Here is a 27,081-nt window from a genome sequence, read left to right as displayed (position 1 = left end):
GCAGAAAATGAGAAGACGTAAGAAAACATTTGACTCGGAGCTGCGATCCGTGAATCAGTGAAGCTGGAAAGATGAGGTTCCGCGCAAAAAGATGTGTTTTGACTCTTACTTTATGTGTAGCAGTATTTTTCATGCTCAGGACTCTGCTTTTCATCCCAGAAATGTCACAAGAGGAAAACAGGATGAAGGATGAATTAAACAACAAGCGCAGAATGGACGTAAGATTTTAGATATTTGTACAACTTTGCAGCGTTTCTTTCAACACATAGTCCCACATGTTTAATAATATGCATTTTAACAGTTTGCAATCGCTTTATAATATTTTGCAACTAATAGTTTTTACTCTTGAAAACTAAAATGTCAGAATGCTTAAAAAAAATATAGGGAAATCTGGGCGCTTAATGAATGTACTTTTGCACCTGCATGCACCGGGTGCCTACAAAATTAGCTTCGATCATTGTGTAAACAATAAACCAAATTTACTGGAAAATGCAGATATGTGTAGAGGAATCCGGGCCGGGCTAACTCGGCTCAAAGACTCGAAAACTGACCGTTTTTGCAGCTGGGCCGAGTTGTTTTTGGTCCCAGTTAGCCCGACTCTGTGTAGACGGGTTTACAGGTCTATAATTCATCAAAGTACCATCTTCCTCCAAAAATGTTATCTGATGATGTGTGAAAGATGAAAGTGTCATTGTGTGATTTTCACATTGCTTTGATATTAATTAATCAAATCTTCACAAGGATGAGACTTAGTTTGAGAGTACTCGATCAAAGCAAAGAGTGAATGCTAATGGGTATTGACCTCTAGCGCTGTATTACGTGCTGAGATATCGAGAGGCAGCAATTACACACAATACACACACTGCACACAATTGCACTCTAATGCACACAATGAATACCATGTGGCTGATCGGCAAGTTTGACACTAGACTCACGATTTGAATTTTCAAAATATTCTTTCTAACATCGGTAAGTTGAAAAGATTGTATTTTACTGCTATTTAGGTGTCATCAATTGTCACTAAAGTACCAATTTTGAGTGAACTCAATTGAGTTTTGTACAGTGGTGTTTGAAACGTTGAGACTCAATAAGAACAGTTTTTAATACACAGCCAGGATAAATGCAGCTATGTGTGTTTGAGAGTATAATTCACCTTGCCAAATTTGTCAAGCCTGGCTTTAAAAGAGTTCACAGATGTGGCAGTGACAACTTCAGTTGGTTGGCAGTTCCAGTCACTCATGACTCTAACTGCAAAAGCATTTGCTCTCACGTCCAGTCTGGTTCTTTTCCAAAAGAGTTTGAATGGTTGACCTTGAGTTACCTCTACAGTGACAGTTAAGAGGAACATATCCTTATCCAACAGTCATTTCAATTTATTATCTTGTAAGTATGGATCAAGTTGTCTTTTTCCATTCTGTGCTGGAAGGATGGTAAGTTTAGCACTAGAACCCTGCTCCCATAATCCAACATTGCCACAGATGGAATTGGCTCTGATGCTCATCTCTGCACCTACTCAATCTACCTCGGGTCTGTCTTGTATCTTGGATGCCAAACTGCATTGATATTTGATGCTCGTCTCTGCACCTTCTCAATCTATCTCCGGTCTGTCTTGTATCTTGGATGCCAAACATTCCCATATATTCAAGGATAAGTCACACAAGAGCCTTCAATAATCTAGTGATTGTGTCACTATCGTTGTAGGAAGAGGGAGCAATATAATTCACACTTCTCCCAGTAGACACTTTAACAATGACAATACTGATATGATCCAGCAAGCAAGATACAGATGTAAAATGACCATGGTGCAAGATGGGACATTCCCCCCCCCCCCTTGAAGTTAGATCTGGAAGCTTGGCAGCTGAAGACGGCTTTCTTCTAGAAGCTTTGGTATTCAAGGCTGGTTTGATGAATGTAAGGACATAGCTGGCTTTCAGGACTGATGAAGCAGAGTGTGAAATTTCAGCTCACCATCTGTTATGACCCCCAGGTCTCTTTCTTCAGGGACTTCTGGAAGGCAGTTCCAATCGGATTGTACTGATAATGCAGGCTGTTTTTGCCATTGTGCAAGAACTTGCATTTAGCTATGATAAACTAGAGCTGTCATTCCTGCCAAGCCTGATACATATTTATTATAATCACAATCTCAGAAGTAAAATGCGTCTTTCGCTTGTATTTTTATGCCTCCGTTACGAAGTAGCCGGAGGCATTATGTTTTCGGGTTGTCCGTCCGTCCGTACGTCGTACGTACGTACGTCGGTCTGTACGTACATACGTACGTCCTGTTCTTGTGATCGCGTTATCTGAAGAACCGATTGATGGATTCCTGCCAAACTTTGGTCATGTATGTATCTTGCAGAGCCGATGAACTGATTAGATTTTGGGGTCATGAGGTTAAAGGTCAAAGGTCACAGGGCTCATTATGTATGCATAAACAGCTTGTGATCACGTTATCTCAAGAACCGATTGATGGATTGCTGCCAAACTTAGGTCATGTATGTTACTTGCAGAGCCGATGAACTGATTAGATTTAGGGGTCATGAGGTCAAAGGTCAAAGGCCACAGCACACATTATGTATGCAAAAACAGCTTGTGATCGCGTTATCTCAAGAACCGATTGATGGATTCCTGCCAAAATTAGGTCATTTATGTTACTTGCAGAGCCAATGAACTGAGTAGATTTTTGGTTCATAAGGTCAAAGGTCAAAGATCATGGGCTCATTATGTATGCAAAAATAGCTTGTGAACCATTCTCATTAGAACTGACAGATGGATTACTATTTAACTCAGGACATCTTGCAGAGCCAATGAACTGAGTAGATTTTAGGGTCATGAGGTCAAAGATCAAAGGGTCATATATGTATATGAGAAATTGCTTGTAATCACGATATTCTGAGAACCTGTCAATGGATTACAATTGAACTTGAATTCGAAAAATTTCTTCTGTTTTGGTTTGTAAAATTGCTCTATGAAGGAGGCATCATTTTCGACTGCGCGCAGTCGAATTCCATCTAGTTTTTAATGGAATCAAAGGAATCATTTTTTTAGGAGCTCAGTGCAAAAGTGCATTAGCACTAAAATGTGATGGTTACGGAGCTTTTATTGGTCCCCACTCTTTGAAGTACATGTATATTGAATGTTTACTTCATTTTTTGTGTCTGAAAAAAATGGCACTTTTGCAATCTTTGTGCCAGCTGTCATTGATTAAAGACTTTAATGTAAAATAAAAAAAAGTGGTGACAGTATTGTTTCAGTCCGGTTCAGTTCTTTATTTTTTATTCATTCTTTAGATTAAAAAACAAGCAAAGATCAAAATATACACAGAACATTTCAAGATAAAATACAATATATATTAAATGAATTCATAAAAAATAAGAAGAATAAGTCTGAAATTAAAAATAAGTTTGAAAAGTACATGTAGATGAAAAACTAGCAATGAAATGGCAGATTTGATTGTATGCTCTTGCAATTTTCATGAAGCATGAAGCCAGGCTTCATTGATTTTGAATTTGATTTGTTTGTATTAACATTAACTAGAATAACTGATATATGTTATGGCCTTGATTTGTCAAGAAAAATCTTGTTTGAGATTGAGTAATATATAGTTAGAACCTGCACTAACTTTATTTACAATCTACACTTTTACCATATTATTGACTAGGTTCAGTATGATATTAAAGTATGAATCACAAGTTGAAATAGCCACTGACTTCCGTAATGTCTACATTTGTGGTTCTGAACTGACATATCTGATTGGCATGCCATGCATGGATATACTGTTTGTTTGTTTGTTTATTTTATTTAAACACGGTGGCGTACTTCTGTAAATATGCCCTTGGAACTACCATATAAGTCCTACTATTGTGAGTCCTCATATTTTACCAAAGGTTATAATTACAAATGTACTTCATTAACAACAGTCTAATGTTTTATCAATACTTTAGATTTTGATTAACAGGTAACATGGACATTAGTAAAAACAAAACAATGGAATTTGAGAGAACTTTATAAAAGTCCTGCCATTGGAATGAAATGTGTATCTTTTTAGCCATATTATGACATACATTCAGTCATTCCTACTTCCTTGTAGACATAACATCAGGTTTACGGACTATTTTTTCCAGGGTTAAAGATAGGATATTGTATAGTGAACTTAAGAGATATTTACCAAATTACCAACTGTCACCAGAGATTTAAGAATATAATGAAATAATTTAAAAGTCCATTCATTTGCTTTTGAATAACATAGGAAATAGGCCTACATGTACATGTAATTCCTAAGAATGAAATACAATCAAATAGATACAAATTGTCCTGAAGTATTGGACTAGATGAAAAAGAAGAAAGTGACAGTTCATCAGAGCCAAAAGGACATTAAACAATATCACTTTACACAGAGTTAAAGGTACTATGTCCCTTTTGCAGGCCAAAAAAATGAAACAGTTAAATTCCAACTGCATTTGAAAGATAATACTAATTTAGAACTTCCCTAAAAAAGGTGGGGCTTAAAAATGTCTTCAAGTGGGAAAATAATGACTATTAGTTGTCAAATCGACTTTAGGGCTATAGAGCCCCAAAGTAATAGTCTTGATTTTCAGACAATTGTACCGAATGGTCATACGTTTTATGCTGCGCAAAGATTCAATCAGTTTAATCTTAGTCATCACAAGAAGTGGGTTATTGATGTAGACAAATGCTCATGTACCCTTTACAACTCTTTTCATGTATGTTATTACCAAAGAAGAAAAAAGCCAGTCAGTCACTCAATAGTGTCTGACAGTAAAGTCTAGCAAGTAAACAGGTTTCCTTGCATAATTTGAATATGAGGACACTGCTAACGTTTAAATTTCACAAATAGGACATGCATGACATATTCATAATTCCTGCAAAGTTCTACAGCATTTGAGGTTGGCTGCAAAAGGGATATAGTACCTTTAATGCCCATATAGCTCTCAGCAGACGTTATTTTGGTGTCTCTGTGAGCAGGTTTTAATCAGAAGATTGCAATCCCTAAGCATAAATATTCTCAACGGATGTCATCCACTTCCGTTCGCCTCTGGCGTGCATAAACACTTGTTGCATGATGAGTTGTTCAATGGTTATTAGGCACCTGATCAAATGGCACTTTACCTACATAATGCATACTGGTACGTGTATTAAAAGTGAAGCAGTTTGGGCCTCTGGGGCAAGGCTAACACTTGAAGCCAGTGTAGCAGAGACAGCTGCATTCAGTGTCTGCAGACATATTGTACTATTTGTATTACACAACTCATGTTTCAAAGCAATATTAAGACTTTGGTGCATCTGGAAAGACCACTTGCAATGTTTTTTCTTTTTTACTGGTACTATTATTTTAACAAAATAAAAGGGAAAGGTATTAATGTGAAAATAAGTAAAAAGAGAGGTCATTATCTGATTATGTGTTATGTCATGGGGATGGTCGTCAAACATGCACCTTGAACAAGGGGGCTGCAAAATTAAAATACAAATTGTTTTATCTAATGACAGAAAATATTGTTAGAAGTATGAGATGAGCGATGGAATATGAAAATTGCAGCTAAAATGCTGAAATCACATATTTTTCTGTATTTTTAAATTTTTGTTATTATCTTGATTGTCTCTACCTGTTGATGGTAAACGTCCAGTCAGTTTCCCAAAACAGATAGCAGCCAATCGTGCTTTAAAACAGACAGATTTGGGTCACGGCACTATCAAATGACTTTAGCCAACAGTGTGGTTACTTTTAACATTGATCCTTCTTCCACAATCTATCATTTGCCAAAATATGGATTATACTGTGGTTTTATTGATGTGACCCCATTTTGTGTGTCTGCCTTTAATTGTTTTTTATCACCAGTCGGGTTTTAAATTCATTATTGTAAATTGTACCCTGAGGTTGTAAGTTTCATTTTACTTCCATATCATTGGCAGTCTTCTGCTACATGTACCGGTATGTACTGTATTTCAAGGACTTGTAACCAAAATTGTATTTTGATTCTTAACTGCTTGGGCTCAGCAGTGAAATTCAGTTCGAATTAGTCATGCATATATTTCAATTTTCAAAATATAAAATGCACACCTACAAATGTACATGCAATGGCTTTTCCATTTAGTGACAAATGTACTTTTCAAGAGAGCTTATGTTGAAAAGCAAAATACATTTTTTGAGTGTTTACCTTGCATTATATTACTGCAGTGCCTCTTTGCTCACTTGTTGATTTTGATAATTGCCTACTCCATGCTGTACAAACATACAGTGAAATCTGAGTATTAGTCATGACCACAATTTATATGTTTGGAAGTTAGTGGTTTTGTGATCACTACAGAAATTTCAACCACCGAAGTAGTTGATTTTTGACTTTGTCTGTCAGTTTAGTAGCTAATCATTCAATCAATAATTTCATTTACATATTAATGATTCCATCCATGCATCAATTGTGAAATTCAGATTATCAGATCTGTCATAGTTTAAATTATTTTTACAATGTTTTAATCAATTTAATATCTGGCATTCAATCATCCAACCATGTAAAAGATGACTCATAAATCAACCAAATATCCGATCACTTGAAATTTAATCTTCAATTATTCAATGGTTCATCAATTATTCAATAAGTCAACTATATCAGTCAGTTAATTGAATCATTCATTCATCTACTGCCTTTCGGACTGACCGACAGACCATTTATCGATTATTTCATTCCCAAATCTTTTAAGCTCATCATTTCCACATATACCTCCTCAGACCTTCAAATTCATTCAAGCATTTAACAAATGTTCCATCTATCTTTTTATCTTTCAGGGCCATATACCAGGGAACCCTCCTCATGGTGAATATGATGAGGATCATGTTGTATTGCACAGACCTATGGACACACCTGCTGTTGTAGGGGCAGTGTTCAGAGATGGTGTACGTGGTAAGTCTACTTTTCCACTTTATATCTTGTATTGATGGCGTTCTCCTTTGTTTGCTATCTTTCATTCGTTCCCCATTCTCTCTCCCTTGCTCTTTATTTTCCTATCCCTCTCCTTCTCTTTCTCTATCAGTCTCTCTCTCTCTCTCCACCCATCTATCTCTTCTCTATCTCCTCGTGTCCCACTCTGTCTTTGTTTAATTATCTATGTCTACCTCTATCTGACTATGCTTTGTCTTCAAACTCGCACATTTTCCTTTGTGCAGTGACCTCTCCCTCTCTATAAAGATGAATCACTATTTTCAATTCATATCTCTCTTCTATCAATGGCGACATTGTCTGGTGATGTTTCATTTGTGTGTATTTTTACGTGTAGCTTGCTCCGTTCTCTCGTATTCTCTCTCATCTATAGATCACTCTTATAGGTCTATCTCTCTCGCTCTCTCTTGCTCTCACCCCCAACTCTCTCCCTCTCGCCCCCCCCCCAAACTCTCTCCCTCTCGCCCCCCCCCCCCCACCCTCTCCCTCACTTTCTTGACAAAAAGATCTATTATGATTCATATACTGCACAAGGCTACGTGCACTATGGCCTGGGGAATACAATACAGACTCTAATTAAGACTGCTTGAAGGCAATTTTATGAACATTTTATTTTCTCTTCATAATTGCTTTAATATGGTGTATGCTGCTCATTTAGTGTATATGCTTCACAAGTAGACTAATGAAAAATATTATTAATTTAGTTACAGTCCTTGAAAAGCTGGGAATGTTTCTTAATTTATTTATCAATTTCCAATTTTGCACTGTATCCAAAAGGTCAACCATCTGATATCCAAAGATCTGCATCTGAAACCATTATTGATTTCTAGATTTCGCTTGACCCTCTTTTGTAAAATTGAAGCAGAACTGTATTCTTTTGTTCTGAATACTTGCAATGAGATATTTGATATATCATTCACAATTCACGAATTATGTATTTTCACATTATTTTTTCCATACATTTGTTTAAAGGTAATACAAAGTTTTGGGAAATTTTGAAAATTGGGTGGATAATGAATCTTTACAATTTTGATATATTTGGATGCCCCTGTGGATTATAAGCTCTAAAAAACTTAACCCCCAAAACACTTCTGTTTTCGAGAAAAATTGAATATAAAAATTTACCGGTGCTCCCGGTAAATTTTGATAATTTCAAATAGCGCCTACGGCTGTACAATGGTAGCTGCGACCGTGAAAATCTCAAAATATGTAGTTGTGATATATAATTTCCAAACGGGAATAGCTAATCGGTCGATTTTAGTCAAGAAACATTGTTTCATAGCTAAATTAATATCTTGACCTTGAGAGGGAGCTATACAACATAAAGAGTTTATTATTTATAATTTTATAACTTTAGACTCGATTTCAACCGGGACAACGATCAATGAATATTGTAGGAACGCATATGCTTCCAATATGTTAATTTGAACCAAATTCATGACCCCATACCAAAACTTTGTAATACCTTTAAGAATATGAATTGGTGATAATTTAGAAGGAATGATGAAAGTTGTCAAGTTGCAAAATATATCTTCATCTCTCTCTCTCTCTCTCTTGATGTAAATTAGTTTCACGTGTTAAAAATATGTAAAAAGAAGAATCCTTAAATATACTTCTTCTTCACTTGAATAAGGATTAAGAAAGCAGAAACATTGTGAACTTAATTTTTCTCATAAAATCATTTGAACCATTAAGCATGTAATTATGCTTGACAGCTTTAATGTCCGATTTATGGACAGAATTAAGTTCACAAATTTTTTAATGAACAGTGGGAAATTATAAAGCATGAAACTAGCAAGGATTCTTCTTTTTGTTTTATATATCTTCCAACACATGGATTTTATTTACAACATATATAAGCACTTGGTCACTAATGATATTTAGGACAAAACCGTTAATTTCATTAAAATTATATTTTGAAGATCACCCAAAAATGTGCCGTTTACATCTTAATACAGAGGAATCATTAATACATGTAGATACATCACTGCTATCAATTCTAATAAATCGGTGGATTCAACCATATGATCCATGCGATATAAAGTATTCATATAAAATGAACATGATATCAATATTCCATTTTAGTTCACTGGATCTATTCAGGAAAAGGGCCACCTGTCTAGGAAGGTCTTGATGGGGCATGCCTTCCTTAGGTGGTCTTAATAGAAATAATTGGTATGATGGTATATCATTTAAGTGATATTTGATCTTGTGTATATGTATATATGTATGTAATTATGAGATATGCCAGCTTGCTGATGAGAGAAGGACCAGCTGAAACTGAAGAGGATGTCCCAGTCACTCACAACCCAATCTTTAAAAGAGAGATCAGGTTTTCAAGCCATCCTGCAAATCAGGGAATATTGGAAGTTGTGGTCCCCTTTTCCAGTCAGGAAAAAGTCACAGACTCAAGAAAAAGTCATTAAAATTAGGAAATATGGGGAAATTTCATTGGCCCCTCCCAAAGAGAGTAGTCAGTCACCTATCATATGTCGTCCTATGTCCAAACAGGATATCCACTGCATGTATTAACCTTCTGTTCACTAAAAGACTTTTCAGTTGCAGTTCGAAATAGTGATCCTGGAATTTCTAAAACTCAGTCAGAGAAATTCAGAAAAGCAAGGGAACATGTGAGAATTTTGTTCTCATGAAATGCTACTAAACCCTGAGGGATGCATCAAATAATTTCAACATCTCTCATTACTATAGATATGATTCTGTTGGTTTTTAGGTGATTACGAGCCTGTCAACTTACCAGCGAGGGAAGGACCGGGTGAGGGCGGGGCAGCAGTCAGAACTCAACCATCAGAGAAGGCAAAGGTGGATAGGCTCATCCAGGAGTATGGTTTCAACCAGTATGTCAGCGATCAGATCTCATTGGATAGAAACATTGCAGACCTCAGAAGCCAACAGTAAGTTATATAGTTCAATTTATTTTTTAAATAGAAAAAATGTATATGTGGCACATGTGAATTCAGATAATTAGTGAATTGTTAAGTATTAGATTATCATACATGTGGCACATGTGAATTCAGATAATTAGTGAATTGTTAAGTATTAGATTATCATACATACATGGTTTAAGGATAAGTGTAGCATCAATTTCATACACCTCATTATCTTGATTATTAGAAAATTAGAATAATACGCACGATTCATATTTATGGATTGATTTTAAAAGTTGTGTACATTAAATCATACTTTAGCAAGCTTGCCTCAGACATAAATTGCGTTATTTAATTAAGTTGTGTAATGATTATCCATGTGTATTTTACTCATGTACAGGAGACAAAAAAAAATAATTATCTTGATGAAAAGCAAATATCAATCAGTTGCAATGCACTGGTTTCTGAGGGATTTTTTTTTAGATATTAATGAAGTGGGCACAAATTACCACAAAAAGGACAGCTCAATTTCTTTCTTCAATTTGAGTAAAAAGCGGGGTGATTGCCTCAGGTTATAAATAAGAATGGCTAGAACATTTATAACTACTGTCTTAATCACTTTGAAAGGTAACATTCATAGAAAGGATGAGGCATTGCAATTCGGGAGGGCTATGTCAACCTTAGAATTAGGCTTCAAACTCAAATAGCAATCCCTCAATTTGGAAAATAAGGCACAATCCATTGTTTGGCTTTGGCCGTCTGTTATGGGGGAGGTGAAAGTATAAACCGTCTGTTAGGCGTTATCCTGGTGGTAAATATTTTGGTTTGTGGCTTCATTTTGAAATCTTAGGAGTGGATGAATCTGAATGTCAAGAGTGTATGCCAGTCATAATGGTAGAAAGGGATTCATGGTGTTTGAATTAGAAGAGAAGTAGGCCAGGATAGATCAAGTTCTAGAGGGGAGAGGGGATGGGGGGGGGGGGGATAAATGTAGGATATGTGCCAGGGGGTTGATTGGAAATCAGTCTGAAAACTTGATGCAAGAAACAACAACTTTTGTTTAATATGTTGGGGTATATATAGCCATCATTAGCTTTAGATATCTTTCTTCCAATGGAGCAGAATTTGTGTGTGGGTTTATAAATAAAAGAACTTAAAGTGTTGAGAATTTGAAAGTATTGATTAATTGATGCTCGAAAATTGAAAACAGAGCATATCAAAAGTATCAAGCTGACACTTAATTTATGCGATGGTGAAATTGCAAAGGAATCGGGTTGCTAAAAGCCTGTAATCAAGACGGGATATTAGTTGGTGTTGTTCGAAATCAACATAGCCAGACTGCCTCCAGTCTAGTAATGGTTCTCTTGTCTTATCACACTTTTGAGTGTGAAATACAGCTAGAAGTGAAAGATAAGACACCAATTTACCGCAGGGAAATTCAGCGCCATCCTGTATCCATGGTAACGGCAGGCATCCTTGTGTGTTCAGTAGCAGGAGTATAAATGATCAAGGATGCTAGAACCAGTGAGGAGGAGGAGGATGGGGCTTCAGAAGTGTTTAACAGGAAGTCAGATATAAGAGGGAAAACAAAAATGATGGCTGGGGGGGGGGACTTTAAAGTTAAGAGAAGACGAATATGTGCAAAACATAGTTGGGTATCGATGCAGAGATGTTGTTCTTAATGCAATGTAGGAAAAAATGCCACTTAGCAAAAATCTTAATGGGCTTGTGGCATCGTCCATCTTGATATTTAATTTGTAGACTAAGTGTAGATTATCGACTGGCACTATCGTAATTAAAGACAATCTTGCTTTATTTTGCTCTGATGTGCATTGATTATTTATAGATGTGTGACACATACGGCAATTGCCTAGCCAGTCAATACTAAAATGCAGATGGTAGGCGATTAGTGTATGTTTACTGCCACTTTTTATTCACAAGTCATACAAATACCTAAACCTATTCCGTGACTTCTCACTGAAAAGTTCTTAGCAGGTGTATTGCTGTAACCATGTAAAAAATATTGTACAGAGATGAAATGATGTGACATTTTAACATTTTATTAATCAAAGCTTCATAGTGTAACCTTGAGATATGTGTGGAGCAAACTTGGGGATATGTATTATATATATATATATATATATATATATATATAAGATTGTACTTTTTCTAATTTTATCAGGTGGGCTGTATCTAATACAGACCACCTTATAATTTCGTTAGAATTGCCTTTATTTATTATTATATATTTTTCTTATTTCTAACCACTTTTTTGTTGGCAAGATAACTTGAAAATGGCTCAATCAAATGCCTTGAAATTTCGCACACATATGTATAGGCATATGTACAAAGCACAATAACGTTTTCAACATTGACCTTCACTGATGTCGTCATCTAGGCGCCATTTTGTAAAATTTTCCGAAAATCAACTCATGATCATATCTTCATAACCAAAAGCTATTTCTCATTCATATTTACCATGATCAAGGTCAATATCCATCCGGTCAATTTCAGGTCAAATAACGCGCGCGTGCGCGTACGTCCGCGCGTCAATGCGTACGCAAAATTTTGAAATGCTCAAAATCGTCTCAAAATCATTTTGCATACGTTTTAGGCCATTCTAAGCATTTCATAAAAAATCGCGCATGCGCGCGCATTTTCGCGCGTAAAACTATTGCACAACATAGAATTGCCTTTTTTTTTCTTTCATAATATTCCACATATATTTACAAACAATTTGATACCACGTTTGTCTCTTTATGACTATTAATAACGGATTGATCGACCGTTTAACAAAAATTTCCGTGCGCGCGAGCTCTTGTAATACATAGCATATATGGGCAAAAACATGCCTATACAAAATACATTGTAGCTCTTTAGGATGCAAGGTGACCCCAATTTTTTTTCATATTTTAATAGAGTATGATTCGGAGATATTGTTTCATGTCTCATTTGACCCTCAATTAACTCATGACGTCATCATAATGGCCTCCGAACTCAAAATTCCAATTTGCATATTATGACGTCAGCATATTTATGGAAAATTGATTGTATCTCTGTAAATATTGATCGATTTTCTTCCAAATTTTGACATGTTTTAGCTGAGACAATTTTCTACAAATGTAGTTACTATTATTCTTCATTTTGACAAAGGCATCATGGCGTATTTTTGCGATTAAAGGAGGCATGTCAATTTTTTACATTTTGCATGTATTCTCTATGGGACATGACTTTTTCTCAAAACTCGATTCAACATTCCCGTCTTTCGCGAGCAATATCTACGTCGTTTTAGCTTCGTTTACGCTGAACTTCGAGTAGGTTGTAGATGAGACAAAAAGCTATCTCAAATGTACCCTTTATTTTGTCTCAATTTTTTGTTGGATCAGCCCACCTATACTTGTTCCAAACAAGTATTACAAATCTAGTTTTATTTTATTTCTGCATTTTTTCAAATATAATATAACTGAATAACAAAGAACATATGAATGTAAGGTATAATACAACATATACAAACAATAATTTCTTCATGTGAAAATGTTTTTTTACGCAATATATGTACATAATATCGAAACTTAATATTTCCATAACATATTAATCATAAATTTAAACTATTATCCAAACTATAATGTTGGAAAAGTGCAGGAGACCACAATCATAAGCAAAGCTTGACAAGGATGGCGGCCTCAAAAAACAAAAACAAAAATCTTAAGGTAAAACTTAAAATGAAAGAGTGTTTAAACGATCTTTGTGTATGAGTTTGTGAGTGTGTTGTGCAAGTGTATAGAATTGAGTTATGATGATCCAGCTGTTTCTAATATGTACATAGTATGTAGTGCTATTATGTGCCTACCCTGATTTCCCTTGAAATAGGATATCATCATGATTTAATTTTTCTACCAGAACATTTTACACTTGTAAAAAAGGTTTGACCAGTTTACCAATTAAATTTGGTCAGGAAATTGCCTTTTTTTAAATTGTATCATTGACTTTGTACCTTTAAGTAGACAACACTTGAAAGAATTATCGTATTTTGATTTCAGTAGATTTTACTTCATTTATAGAAGTGGTATAATATGTATAAACATGTACAACATGTATATGAGAATGAATAAATCAAGTGAAGTTCATTTGATGGATTCAATCAAAACTTCTGCATCTTGAGTAAAAGCAGATTTCACTCCAATGATTTGAATATTATATATATATACGAACATAATGGAAAAATTGCGCTCATATGTTAACTATTCAATTATTGTCAAGGTAATGTAAAGGTAAAATATCCATGAAACTACAAGAAATAAAAAATGTTTCTTGAATATTTATTAAAATAAGGTAAACGGTCATGTTTTAAAATATGTATGCATTTCTAATTTTCTTTCTATTCAGATGCAAGCACTGGCATTATCCGGAGACATTACCCACTACCAGTGTAATAATAGTATTTCACAATGAGGGTTGGTCAACACTTCTCCGCACAGTCCACAGCGTGTTCAATCGATCACCGTCCCAGCTGTTACATGAAATAATCCTGGTTGATGATTTCAGCACAAAAGGTAGGTTTGGGAGTGACTGCTGTGTAAACACATCCAGATTTTTTATATTGGTTTTGTTTTATTGATTATCAGATATTTTCAGCAAATCAGGAAACAGGTGGACCCAATATTGTGTGAGACAGTGATTTTGAATAACCTCCCATGTTAAGAGTAAGACATGCACATTTGACGAGCTGCAAAATAGATCTAGGATACCAATTCATAATTATACGTTTCCTTAATTTTCTTCTGTTTATCAAATATACAGTCAACCTTGCGTTGCTTTCCGACAGCTTTCCAAGCCGTAGCACCAGTGTAAAGCCGTGTTTTCTTTTAAAAATCATGGCAGTGCAAATATCGACCCTACCTACTTTTATGTAGGACACTACACATAAAGCAAAATAGATCGCCCCCATCTCCCTCTTATTTGTGTAACTGTTGTAACTGTGAGGTAACTGTTGAAATAATGAATTTCAGTTGTTCGCTAGTCACCATGACGTGGCACTCATACCCAGAAGTACAGATGAACTTCTGAGCGTTTTAGTACATGAAATCCTATCTATCTTTCTCCCTGTCAAAAACTTGTTTGTACAAGTTATTCAGTGTGTGCCGTGGTAATCTTCTCCGAATCTCCGATCCAAATAAATAGCAAATTGACGACACAACAAGTGTCTGTTTGCAAGTATGAAGTGTTCCCAGCATGATTTACAATTCTGTGTTTTTTCAAGTTTTATCTTTTTCCTCTATTTTGATCTTTGACATATTTTGGTAGTTGTGCTAAGTTTGTTTTCGTTAATTTTTCCCCCAATATGGGTACGAGTGAGAGGCAGATACAAGAGAGAGAGAGAGATGGAGAGAGAAGAAAGGAAGGGCACGTGCCAGTAAATATTGTGTGGCGCCTGCTTCAACAGTGATCAATTACACATTGCGGTCTCAATGCATTCTCTTTGTAACTGTTCTGAGAATTTGATTTGGGCAATTATTCAGCTTTAAAAAAAAAAAGATTAATACTGAGGATTAACACAAATCAGTCTATGAAGACAAATTGGGACTTGATATTTTCATGGACTTAAAGTAGACATTGATTGAAATAGACATCGCATTTCAAATGAAAGCTCATGATCTAAAGAAAGTTAAATGTGTTGTATCTTTCCCTAAAAATATATATGTGACCACTAATTGTAATGATAATAATGATACCAATGCTAATGCTCAATGCTAATGCTCATTGCTAAATGTTCAATGCCAACAACAATACCAATACCAATACCCAATACCCATTACCAATATACATTACATTATACCGATACTCATTACCCTATACCCATTACCTTATACCCATTACCCAATACCCATTTTCCCATTACCCAATACCAATTACTTAATGCCCATTACCCAATAACCATTACCCAATAGTAGTCAAACCTGTCTATAGCAACCGCCCAAGGGACACACAAATAGTGGCCGTTGTAGAAAGGTAGGCGTGGCGGCCATTTTGATTTTGAGTGCCACCCACTCGCAAGGCCTATCGCAGACCTGCCAGTAATGATAGTATTACTAGTACTAATGCTAATGATATAAATATAAAATGCTAACTGCCAGTACCTGTGCCAATGCTATTACCCATTACCCAATACTCACGACCCCTTACCCAATAGTACCAAGTACCATATACTAAATACTCATACTACTGCTACTACTTATGATTTAAAACAATTTCTTCCTTCACTTTTGTTGTTGTTTTTCTTTAGAACACTTGAAAGAGCGTCTCGAGGACTACGTCCAAGAAGCCAGGTTTAATGGTAAACTGAAGCTGGTGAGAAATTCAAGGAGAGAGGGTCTGATCAGGACCAGGATCATAGGAGCACGCCACTCTACAGGAGATGTGCTGCTGTGGCTCGATGCTCACTGTGAGGTTGGCGTCAACTGGCTGCCGCCGCTACTTACTCCCATTGCTGTTAATAGGTATGCCGTGTATCTTATTATCAGCATAAAACCCTGAAGGTGTTGGATTACATCTGCCGAATTAAAATCATCAACAATGAGGGGACTTTCCCCTGCTTTCCCCTTCAAGTGGTGGTATGGGAGTCTAGCCTGCTGACACAAATGACTTGTTTCAGTAAGAGACCAAAGATTGTGATATTGTAGGAAAGGTTAAGAATGTATGTGGTCTTTTGAGGGGCTTAGGGCTCTCCCCATTGTTCTGAATAGAAATTCTACAGGACTGATGTGATGCAGAATTGAGCAGTTGCCTGTTACTAGTTTTGATATAAGATGAAGACCTGGTCAGTGATGAATATGTTTTTATGCCTCCGCCACCGAAGGTGGTGCCGGAGGCATCATGTTTTCGGGTTGTCCGTCCGTACGTCCGTCCCGTTTGACCGTTATCACAATATCTCAAGAACCATTTAAGATTTAAACTTAAGACTCGGGAATAGTATTTATCACCATAGGAAGACGATCTGATTAGATTTTGGAGTACGTAGGTCAAAGGTCACAGGTCACAGAGGTCAACTTATGAAATTCCTTGTATTGAGTTTGTTAGCGCGATATCTCAAGAACCATTTGAGATTTAAACTTCAAACTTAAGGATGGTATGTATCACCATAGGAAGACGATCTGATTAGATTTTGGAGCACGTATGTCAAAGGTCAAGGGTCACAGAGGTCAACTTATGAAATTCCATACATTGAGATTGTTATCATGATATCTCAAGAACCACTGGAGATTTAAACTTCAAACTTAGTGATAGTGTGTATCACTATAGGGAAACAATCTGATTACATTTTGGAGCACGTAGGTCAAAGGTCAAGGGTCATAGAGGTCAACTTATGAAATTCCATACATTGAGATTGTTATCATGATATCTCAAGAACCACTGGAGATGTAAAAACTTCAAACTTAAGGATAGTATGTATCACCATAGGAAGACGATCTGATTAGATTTTGGAGCACGTAGGTCAAAGGTCAAGGGTCACAGAGGTCAACTTATGAAATTCCATACATTGAGATTGTTATCATAATATCTCAAGAACCACTGGTGATTTAAACTTCAAACTTAATGATAGTGTGTATCATCATAGGAAGACAATCTGATTAGATTTTGGAGCACGTAGGTCAAAGGTCAAGGGTCACAGAGGTCAACTTATGAAATTCCATACATTGAGATCGTTATCGCGATATCTCAAGAACCACTGGAGAATTTTCACTTCAAACTTAATGATCGTATGTATCACCATATCATAATATCTCAAGAACCACTGGAGATTTAAACTTCAAACTTAATGATAGTGTGTATCACCATAGGAAGACAATCTGATTAGATTTTGGAGCACGTAGGTCAAAGGTCAAGGGTCACAGAGGTCAACTTATGAAATTCCATACATTGAGATTGTTATCATGATATCTCAAGAACCACTGGAGATTTAAACTCCAAACTTGTTTAAATTGCTCTATGGCGGAGGCATCATTTTCGACTGCGCGCAGTCAAAATTCCATCTAGTTTTACCATATACTAGAAACAGCGCCGAACAAACTGGAATAATGATATAACAACTGCATCTTCTCAAACAAACCCTTGCATCCGCCATGGCAAGAAGTATCTATCTATCACCAGCGGGCTTGCACAGACCATGTACCTTCGTAAATCTTTGTTTTCCAATTCAATCAATCATCATAAATCTACATTTCTATACCAAGATGACTGCAGTATATTATTCGATGTGATTGACTACATGGATACCAGAATGGGTCCTTATATACCCATATGCTTCATCACATTTCTATTCACTGTCCTCAAACTTGGTTGATTTGAGTAATTCAATTTAATTCAATTTCATTTATTTCAATCATAAAACCATAAAATAATATATGTACAAAAGTAAAAATGAAACAATCATAATCTTACAATTCAGGAATTAAGAAATTGGAGACTAAAAAGGAAGTTTGAAAATCTTGTAAGTAATAGTCCCCTGACATAAATAATAAATGACAAGATTACATGGTTCTACACGTCTACATGTCTTTCTCTTTTACCTTTCTCTATTATCCTTTTTCAGGACCACTGCAGTATGTCCCATCATTGATGTGATAGACAATATGGATTATAGGGTGTACCCTCAGGGTACTGGAGATCAGGATAGGGGTGGCTTTGACTGGAGTCTCTACTGGAAGCACCTTCCTGTGCCCCAGTTTGAGAAGAGCAGGAGACAGCATGCCTCAGAACCATATAGGTAGGCCATGTAGGAAATGCATAATGAGAAGAAATAGACCTGTTTTTAGTCGCAGACTAACGGTGAGCACATTCATGTCTTTTGAGAAATTAACATTGTTGAAAACTGGGTAAGAGCTCCTGTCAGACATAAAATGTTAGTTGCGTATGAGCCGCGTTGCATACCTTAAAGTGGGTGGGTCGTCAGTTTTATGTATCAAGAGCCATTTGTAGCCTTAAAATAAAATACATTCAAAAGCGAAAATTGAAGTATTTTAGAGTTTTCATAAATTCCACGTCAAGAACATGAAATCTCCCATGATAATAGAAAATATGAATGATTTGAATCAACATTTTATGCCTTTTAAAATAACTTTTACAAAATATTTTCAAAGATGCTAATGGCTTTCCATAATTGTTAATTCCAACTTAGAGATAGGTTCAACTTAGGATCTTTGTGAACACCCCCAGGGGTCATTTGAGAATGTATAAAACTTGTGAATTGCTCTACTCAAACAACAGAAACCTATGTGAAACCTTTGCCAAATTCAGGGAACTGTGTTGTAAATCACTCATTCAGCATGAAAGTGTTAATGAATATGAACCACTTGCCAAACTTTCAAAATTTGCATGAATGCAAAAGATTCTGGTACTACAGTACAATGATTGATGGTATTGGTCTTTGTGATTATGAGTCTACTTTTATTTTGTAACTTTTTAAATACCTTTTTATCTTTTTCTATTTTCAATGCTTTGGGAACTACGCTTGTACAAGACGTAAGGGTTTTTATTTTTGTAGTTCCCCATTTCATTTTCTAAATTTGTTTTTGAATTATTTTGTATGTTTTGTATCAATGTAATTTTTAATCGAGAATGAAATAAATGTGAATTGAATATCTATGGATCATATAACGCTATCCATCTTTTTTGTTTTGAACAGGTCACCAGCAATGGCAGGGGGGCTCTTTGCCATGGACAGAAAATATTTCTTTGAACTAGGTGCTTATGATGAAGGACTTGAAATCTGGGGTGGAGAAAACTTTGAACTTTCTTTTAAAGTGAGTCTTTTGAACGCTGTTACATTTACCCTGTTTATTGAAGACAATGAAATAGTAAAGATTAATCTAACTTACTGATGGTAATCTCAAAACAGTACTCTGTAAAGATAAACTTATATTGTATCTTTCTTAATAAATCAATCATATGAATTGAATGTGCTGTTTGATTACAGAAAGAGGGCTTAATTCAGTATTCACATGTATTCATTTCTTGAATACATCTTTTAGTCCATGCAGAAAAAGGTCTACCACCTCTTGGGTATTTCAGAACAGCCCAAACACACTCGGCTTTAAACCTGTTGTATGCTACAGACCATTCCCAAGCTGTTGCATGCAATGTACTCTGATCAGTGTATTATTTCATTACTAATATGGATAGTTTAAGAACCCAATCCAATAATGTGTCGGGTTGCTAAATCTCTGTAATAACTGTTCATGTATTAATCCATTTTCTTGGTTTGTTTGATAGATTTGGATGTGTGGAGGCTCATTGCTATGGGTGCCGTGTTCCAGAGTTGGTCATGTTTACAGAATACTAGGGAAAGTCCCCTATTCAGCTCCGAATGGAAGCATGCTTATTCTCAGTGAAAGGGTGAGAGAATTTTAACCGAAAGAATAAATTTATTGAATATTTCTCTTTTTATGTAATGTTATGATTTGACCGAGCTGGACTTGTATCTCCAAATATTAGAATCCGTACGCAATCTTTTCTTTCAGGTCAGTGCAATAATTCATTGATGAACCATGATCTTATACAAAATAACTTTCTGAAATATTCTTTTTGACACATTTTCAGTGCATTGCTGATTTATTTATAATTTCAGACACCAGCAATAAAGAAATTGTATATACTTGTACTTGATGAAAACTGATTGTATTGTTAGGCTGAAGATGGAAAAGCATTGAGAAACGCCTACCATCATTGAGGATATCATGATTTTCTTTGTAATTTTAGTGTGAGTTGAATAACTCTTTTTTGTTCATTTGTATATCAATTTTAAATCAAGAAATAACTACATTTGTGAGCTAGTCTACAGAAATTAAAGACTTTGATCTGCTTTTTATTTTGTGTAGAATTTACGGCGTGTTGTGGAGGTGTGGTTCGACGACTACAAAGAGTATTTCTACCGCAGCAAGCCAGAGTCTCTTCTTGTCTCGACTGGAAATATAGAGAAGCAGCTTGCATTCAGAGAAAAGTTTCATTGCAAGTCTTTTGGCTGGTTTATGAAAGAGATTGCACCCGATATCATAGAGAAATACCCTCTGCCACATGCTAATAAATACTGGGGAGAGGTGAGTGTTGACCAAACATTTTTTTATCATATCCTTTTCATTTTTGTTGCGCCTGAGTTGTGAAAACATAATTCAAGTCTACTTACCTAAATTTACCTTTGACCTTGACTTTGTGACCTGAAATTTGTGTCATATGATTTGTGATACTTGATAACCCTTGGGTACAAGTTTCTTGGAATTCGAACAAATACTTTTGAAATTATGCTAAAAATTCAAAATCTTGATGTTGATGCCACAACAAAGTCTGAGTTTGCAAAGTGTTTCCCTTGATTCTTTATATAGTGTAATATTTTTAGGTTAAATTGTAAAACACAGTGTTAGTTCAGGTGAAAGGTTTTGCGAAGACCTGTTTTTCTTGATAACACTGGGTGGATTTCTTCAAATTGAGTCTTTCCTAGTGCTACAAAGCTTCTCAGAGGAGTTAGATTTATTGTTCATGTCACTTGATATTATGTAGTTAAGCCTACTGGTATAGTATTTTAGATAAATAATTTTATTGATTTTAAAATTATTTTATCTTGAATACATGGTGATTGATCATTTTATTATGGCCTTGTCATCTGTTTCCCTTGCTTTAAATTACATTTATGAATGAACCTCCTTATCTCTTCTATGTCACTCCAACTTTCAGATTCGAACAAAAAAGGGGTCGCTCTGTGTAGACTCCATGGGGTCTAAAGATGGCGGGCGTGTAGGGATGTCATACTGTCACGGGGCGGGAGGTAACCAGCTGTTCCGAGTGACAGAGAATGGGCAGCTGCGCATCCATGACCAGTGTGCCTATGATCATTACAAGGAAGTCAGGTTAAGGAGGTGCGGCGGCTCAGGAGGCGGATGGTCCTTTGATGAGGTCAGTTACAGGGGAATTCCCAGACTGTTTTTATTTAAATATCAAGTGCGATTTCTTATTTTCGAAGGCATACCGTGCTAAAAATTCCTAATTCTTATTTTTAAATTTTGTTGATAAATGATTAAGATGGTGTAGTAGTGTACTATCACAATTAATTATTAATTCAAATATTTTTTTTTAATGTACATAACTTCGTAGAAACTGTTTTGATAAACCATATAATTCATGTGGTATGTGTATGTATGGTAGTATCTCTTTTTATGTAATCCACCTTGGATACCTTAGTGTTGCCATATCAGAAAAGGTTGAGACAAGCTTTGGGGCAATGAAAATGAATCTTCTAATGAAAAAACAGGTATGACATATGAATATATTTTCTTGACTTGCCTATTGTCTTGAAAGGTTAATAATTTTGTTTTGATAAAAAAATGGATGTAAAAACTCAGTATGGAAGCTTTGAGCCCTCAAATTGAGGTGACTTGATGAGGCAGGAAGCATAGACTGTGATCAGTGAAGGAAAATTATTAGGACATTGATTTTAAAATATTTGAAAAACATAAACAAACTCAAAGGGATTTTTGGAAATAGTTTTAGTGTAAATCATGGAATATTGACATTTTTGACTATTTTTGCTGATGTAATACTCAACAGCAAATTATAGTTTTACAGCAGATTTTCTAACCAAATTTTGCTTCTCTCTGTTTCTTTCCTGCAGGCAACAGGTCTTTTACATCATGCAGGCACGAGCCAGTGTTTGGAACACAAAGCAGGGGTTAACGAGATTATATTGACCAAATGTGCATCTATAAAACCAAGTCAGTTGTGGGAGATTAGCAGTAAACATCTCAAGCACCATTAACCAATGGCATCCCATAGACTGATCTTTTATACAAGACCTTTAACCCTTTATATAAAGTGATATACCACTTATGTCCATTGGTGGAGAGAACCCTTTGTAAAGGCGTGTTTACATATGTCGCTATAAACCTTGATGGTTTACCATAGGTTTTCAAAGCGTACTTCGCTTCATATTTTTGTATTGTATACAGACATTTGAGTACCAATAGAACGTTTGCTGCACACACTTACGTTTTTCATTGCCACATTGCCATTCATTTAGTACACAAATAATGTGGCGCTTTGCCTAGGTGTATATGAACCAGCCTCAAATCTAAAATGTATGACATCCTATTGCAATTAAAATAGATTAACACTAATTTCGATGGAATGTCTGGGAAGTTGGAGAAATGACAGCTTTTGATCAGAACCTTCAACCTTCTGCTAGTGGGGAATTGTTTCTGGGATATGTCAAGAACATACCCAAGGCACCATTAACTCTAAAGCCTTGCAGATGCTGTCCATGATGGTCCTGTTTGAAAAATGGTTGACTGTATTAACACAAAAATAACCAAAGTGTTTAGATAATGATGATTTATCAAGGGGAACAAAACAAGGTGAAATATTTCTCTTAAAATATTGAATTTTATAGATAATCATGGCCAATGGTGGCAGAGAAAAATGGCCAAACTTTATGACCAGATCGGCAACATTTTGTGATTTATTAGAATCCTGTAAATAAAAAGCATCTCGTCCAATGCCAAAAATTCTGTTTTATTTTCAACTCAAATTTAGCTTTTCATTAAAAAAGAAAGATAATTGAAGCAGTGTTGTAGGTTATTCATTGTATGTTTATTTCTTATCCATAGTATATAGTGTGATTTAGCACCATATAGTGAATTTATTAAAAAGCCTTCATTATCTTGTTTTTTGATTTATTGCTTGAATGATATTATGAACCATGTGAACCATATGAAAGTGCAATATCTATATTGAAGATTCATTTTTTTAGATGAATAAGTAGATTTTAAGTTATACATGTATTTTTGTTACTTGTGAAAGCCTAATATCTTGTGTATTCAATGTATGCTTTTTCACAAGTATAGAGCTTGGAAATCATGTTTTGCTCATATGATGTGTAATGAAATGTAGTATTTTTTATGTGTTATGTCATCTAAAAGCCTGAATTTTAGACATTTTAGAAATTATTAGAGCCAGAGTCTGAGCTTTAATCTATATCGCAATTATGATTTTGTTTTTGTAAAATAATATTGCATTCTGAAAATTTGATTTAAATTGAATAGCCTGTATTGGAAGATAAATACTCATAACCTTTGCTAGATTCCAAGCTGGGACTTGTAAAATTAATTATATAGTTTTTATCTTTAAAAGAAACACATAACATTGTGAATTTGTTTATTAAATCTTATAAATCTGTCTGCAATTACTAAAGAGAGTCCAAAGATATTTAATCTTACTCAAGAGGATCTTGAGTTGATCATGGGTATGCATTTGAGTAAATATATAAAACTCTTGCCAAAAATGGTATATATATATATTTGCCATAGTTGTGCTCAACATTGGTTGGTAATTTTGTTTGATCTAGTTGTTAATACCAGTCGTGACTTTTTTCAACAAAAAATTTACCACTGATTTTAAATGGCAACAGAGAGAATATGTTTTGACCAAGGAGGTATTAGGCTCTCCATGGTATGACAGGGAAATTGCTGTATAGCATTTAATTATATTTCGAAGTAAGTTGTTGAAAAACAATGGTGTATTGAAAGCTCCAAAGCAGTATTTCAATATTTGACTTTCTTATGAATTGACTTTCCCTTTTCTGCTTAGCAATTGTGTAATGAATCAATTTATGACACATCCCTAGCTGTTTAGTCTCGCCTCTCCTGCTTGTAACTTAGTTCTGTTGCGCAATTTAAATATGCCTTTAATGTGAAAGTGTTAATTTACATCATAGAGTGCTCTTATATATGCGTGGTCTTTATATTCTATTGAGATATGTAAATATTAATCACAAAGTATTAATCAGTCGAGCGAAATTATATAACAGTTTTTTTCTAATCATCATCTTGAACTTGCTATTGTTTATCCGACTGCAGAGCTGCATACTGGCTGTATGTCATTTACTATATTTTTGTAATGCTTATGCTTTTTCCCCAAAGTGAACAAGAGTGGATGTAGATTTTAAAGAAGTTTGTACTATTTGGGAACATGCGTTTCTCTTCAGGAAACATGTAATATCATTTTATTATTTGTTGCAAACTTGCAATAATCATTTAAACATGGTTTCTGTTTCTATAGAAATATGATTTTATGGGAAAACTATTAGGTATGTGAATAAATACCAAACTTTTTTCATCCATGAGGGTATCAATTTGCGAAAAATTGTCTAATAGGTTATCTAATACTTTGACTTTCTTCAATTTCCATTTTTTGAGTTTACATGTATTGTCTTCCTGCAACTTTTAACTGTAATACCTCGGTCACACCGACGAGAACAGACCGACAACTCATCAAACAAGAATTCCTCAAATGCCAAGAATTCATCTGTTTGGAGTTTGTTTGGCAGTGTGAGTGACAGAGGTATAAATTAATAATGCTTATTGAATATGTGACTGGTTGTACGAAGCATTAAAATCTCCATCTATAGGAGGTCACATGAGCACTTGAATTTATAATTGAATGAAGCTGAACAATTTTGTATGCCTGCTTTAAACATGCCTTAAACACATTGTACAATTACAAACTAATATTGCTGGTCAGTTGAATTACATTAATACATCTTCATGTAGTTTTAAAGAAATTAACAGAGTTATGAGTGATGATGTTTTGTTTTGTACCTAGTATTGATTTTGCTTTCATAGATGAATACATGAGTTTAAACTAATCTATGTATGTTGAGCTTTATTTATGCTTTGTTTGCCATACTTAGATTCACTGTACTTAATTTAGGATACTTCACAGAACTCTTTTCTTTTATAGCAAGACATATCATGTTGCAAAGTCAAAAGTTGTTAGCTTTATAATTCTATATTTAATGTGAAAGCAGACTTATACATTTTATTTGTATTATAAGAAATGATTTGAAGCCTCAAGTTCTGATAATGAGAGATTAGTTTTTATAGAATCTAAATTATCAATAAAAGTTATATCACAGTGAGTTTATACTGGACAAATCTTTGAAAGAATGCATTACTAGTATATGTTTTAAAAAATGTCCATGCCCTATTATTTGACACATGCTACCATAGTTACACTAATTGATATAAGCTCCTGAAATCGCTGCATATGATTGGCCAAGAGCAATTTTATTAGAGAATTCTGCTCCTGTCATTGGGAACTATTTACGTAAAATGTGGCCTGATACTGTGCACCATTCTGATTTTGTTTTGTACAGTACCAGTACATTGAAATGTGATGTCAGCAAACATAATGTAATGTAGATAAGTGCTGCAATTTGTGATTGCCTTAAAGTATCACATATTTTTTTGATGGTTTAAAAATATTTTAGGTATTTAGACTGACAACTGAATGAAGCATAAAAATATTTTCACAATGTATTTTAGAATATTCACATGCAGTTGTATTAGTTTTTTTCATGGGGGATGAATCCCCTTCCCCAATATAAATGATTCTCTTGAACTATTATTTGCAAATGATAACCCTATCACACTGTTTGTGCTATTCTTATGAGTCACTTTTCGCCAACTTTTTGTGTTGGTAATGTATACAATTAGTGCCAATTTGAAGAATAGTGCAATGCATTTGGGAGGAAAAAAATCATTAACTTGGCTTGTATGAGAAGGAACAGTTTAACCATACTGTTTTGTCAATAATCAGGTTTTGACTCGAGTGTGAAATGTTGAATCAAAGTGTGTTCAATAAATTGAGAATTTTCAACTCTACAACCATGTCGTTATTTGTCTTCTCAGATTTTGTACATACACGACTCGTGCCACTTGTTTGAACTTGTACATGTTAAAATGTATTAACATAATCTTTTGACACCTTCGATCGAGAGTTACTGCGTGTCAAAAGCTATATCTTGTGTTGAACTATACATGTAGCTTGTAGGAAACAATAGGCCAAGTTTTGGGACCCTTTTTTCCAAAAAATATATTTTTATAATAACTTTAGGTTTACTTTTGACTAAATAAAAACCACTAAAAAACCATTAACCACTATTAAAATCATAACAATTGTGTATATCATTTATTTATGGAGTAGACTTCAATACTGAATGTGTATCACACCTGCCATCTCACAACTTATTCAGACAAAAGCCTCGGGATGTTGTAGCGACTTGTGGTAGTAAAAAAAGTGTTGTGATTGTATCTATGATTCACTTTCATAATTGTTGTGTTTTGAATTATTTACAGATATACTAGTAGTCAACATTTTAATTACCGTTATCTTCATTAGTCACAAAGTAAAAAGAAACAGAATTT

The 27,081-nt window shown here is 34.9% G+C and overlaps 1 protein-coding gene across 1 annotated transcript; it reads left to right on the top strand.

Moving 5' to 3' along the window:
* LOC575722 (N-acetylgalactosaminyltransferase 7) lies at window positions 1–25,231 on the top strand. The gene is made up of 11 exons (XM_776106.5): window positions 1–218; window positions 6,800–6,914; window positions 9,682–9,862; window positions 14,222–14,388; window positions 16,119–16,332; window positions 18,426–18,599; window positions 19,518–19,635; window positions 20,105–20,227; window positions 20,710–20,928; window positions 21,560–21,778; window positions 22,494–25,231. Exons 1-11 carry the CDS (start codon window positions 72–74, stop codon window positions 22,635–22,637), a joined length of 1,821 nt encoding a protein of 606 aa, XP_781199.4. The 5' UTR covers window positions 1–71; the 3' UTR covers window positions 22,638–25,231.
* Window positions 25,232–27,081: the final 1,850 nt, after the last annotated feature.

Source organism: Strongylocentrotus purpuratus, unplaced genomic scaffold (assembly GCF_000002235.5).
Source record: "Strongylocentrotus purpuratus isolate Spur 01 unplaced genomic scaffold, Spur_5.0 spur5_scaffold_5, whole genome shotgun sequence".
In the NCBI taxonomy this organism is placed as follows: domain Eukaryota; kingdom Metazoa; phylum Echinodermata; class Echinoidea; order Camarodonta; family Strongylocentrotidae; genus Strongylocentrotus; species Strongylocentrotus purpuratus.
The sequence above is the reverse complement of the archived record's forward strand: the minus strand, read 5'-3'. Positions and strand labels throughout refer to the sequence as shown.

What these genes read in the sequence shown, in the direction of transcription:
- LOC575722 (XM_776106.5), top strand. Translation starts at nt 72, where the DNA reads ATGAGGTTCCGCGCAAAAAGATGTGTTTTGACTCTTACTTTATGTGTA. An exon ending in ACAACAAGCGCAGAATGGAC is followed by an intron (nt 219 to 6,799) that starts GTAAGATTTTAG and finishes TTTATCTTTCAG; the next exon opens with GGCCATATACCAGGGAACCC. An exon ending in GTTCAGAGATGGTGTACGTG is followed by an intron (nt 6,915 to 9,681) that starts GTAAGTCTACTT and finishes GTTGGTTTTTAG; the next exon opens with GTGATTACGAGCCTGTCAAC.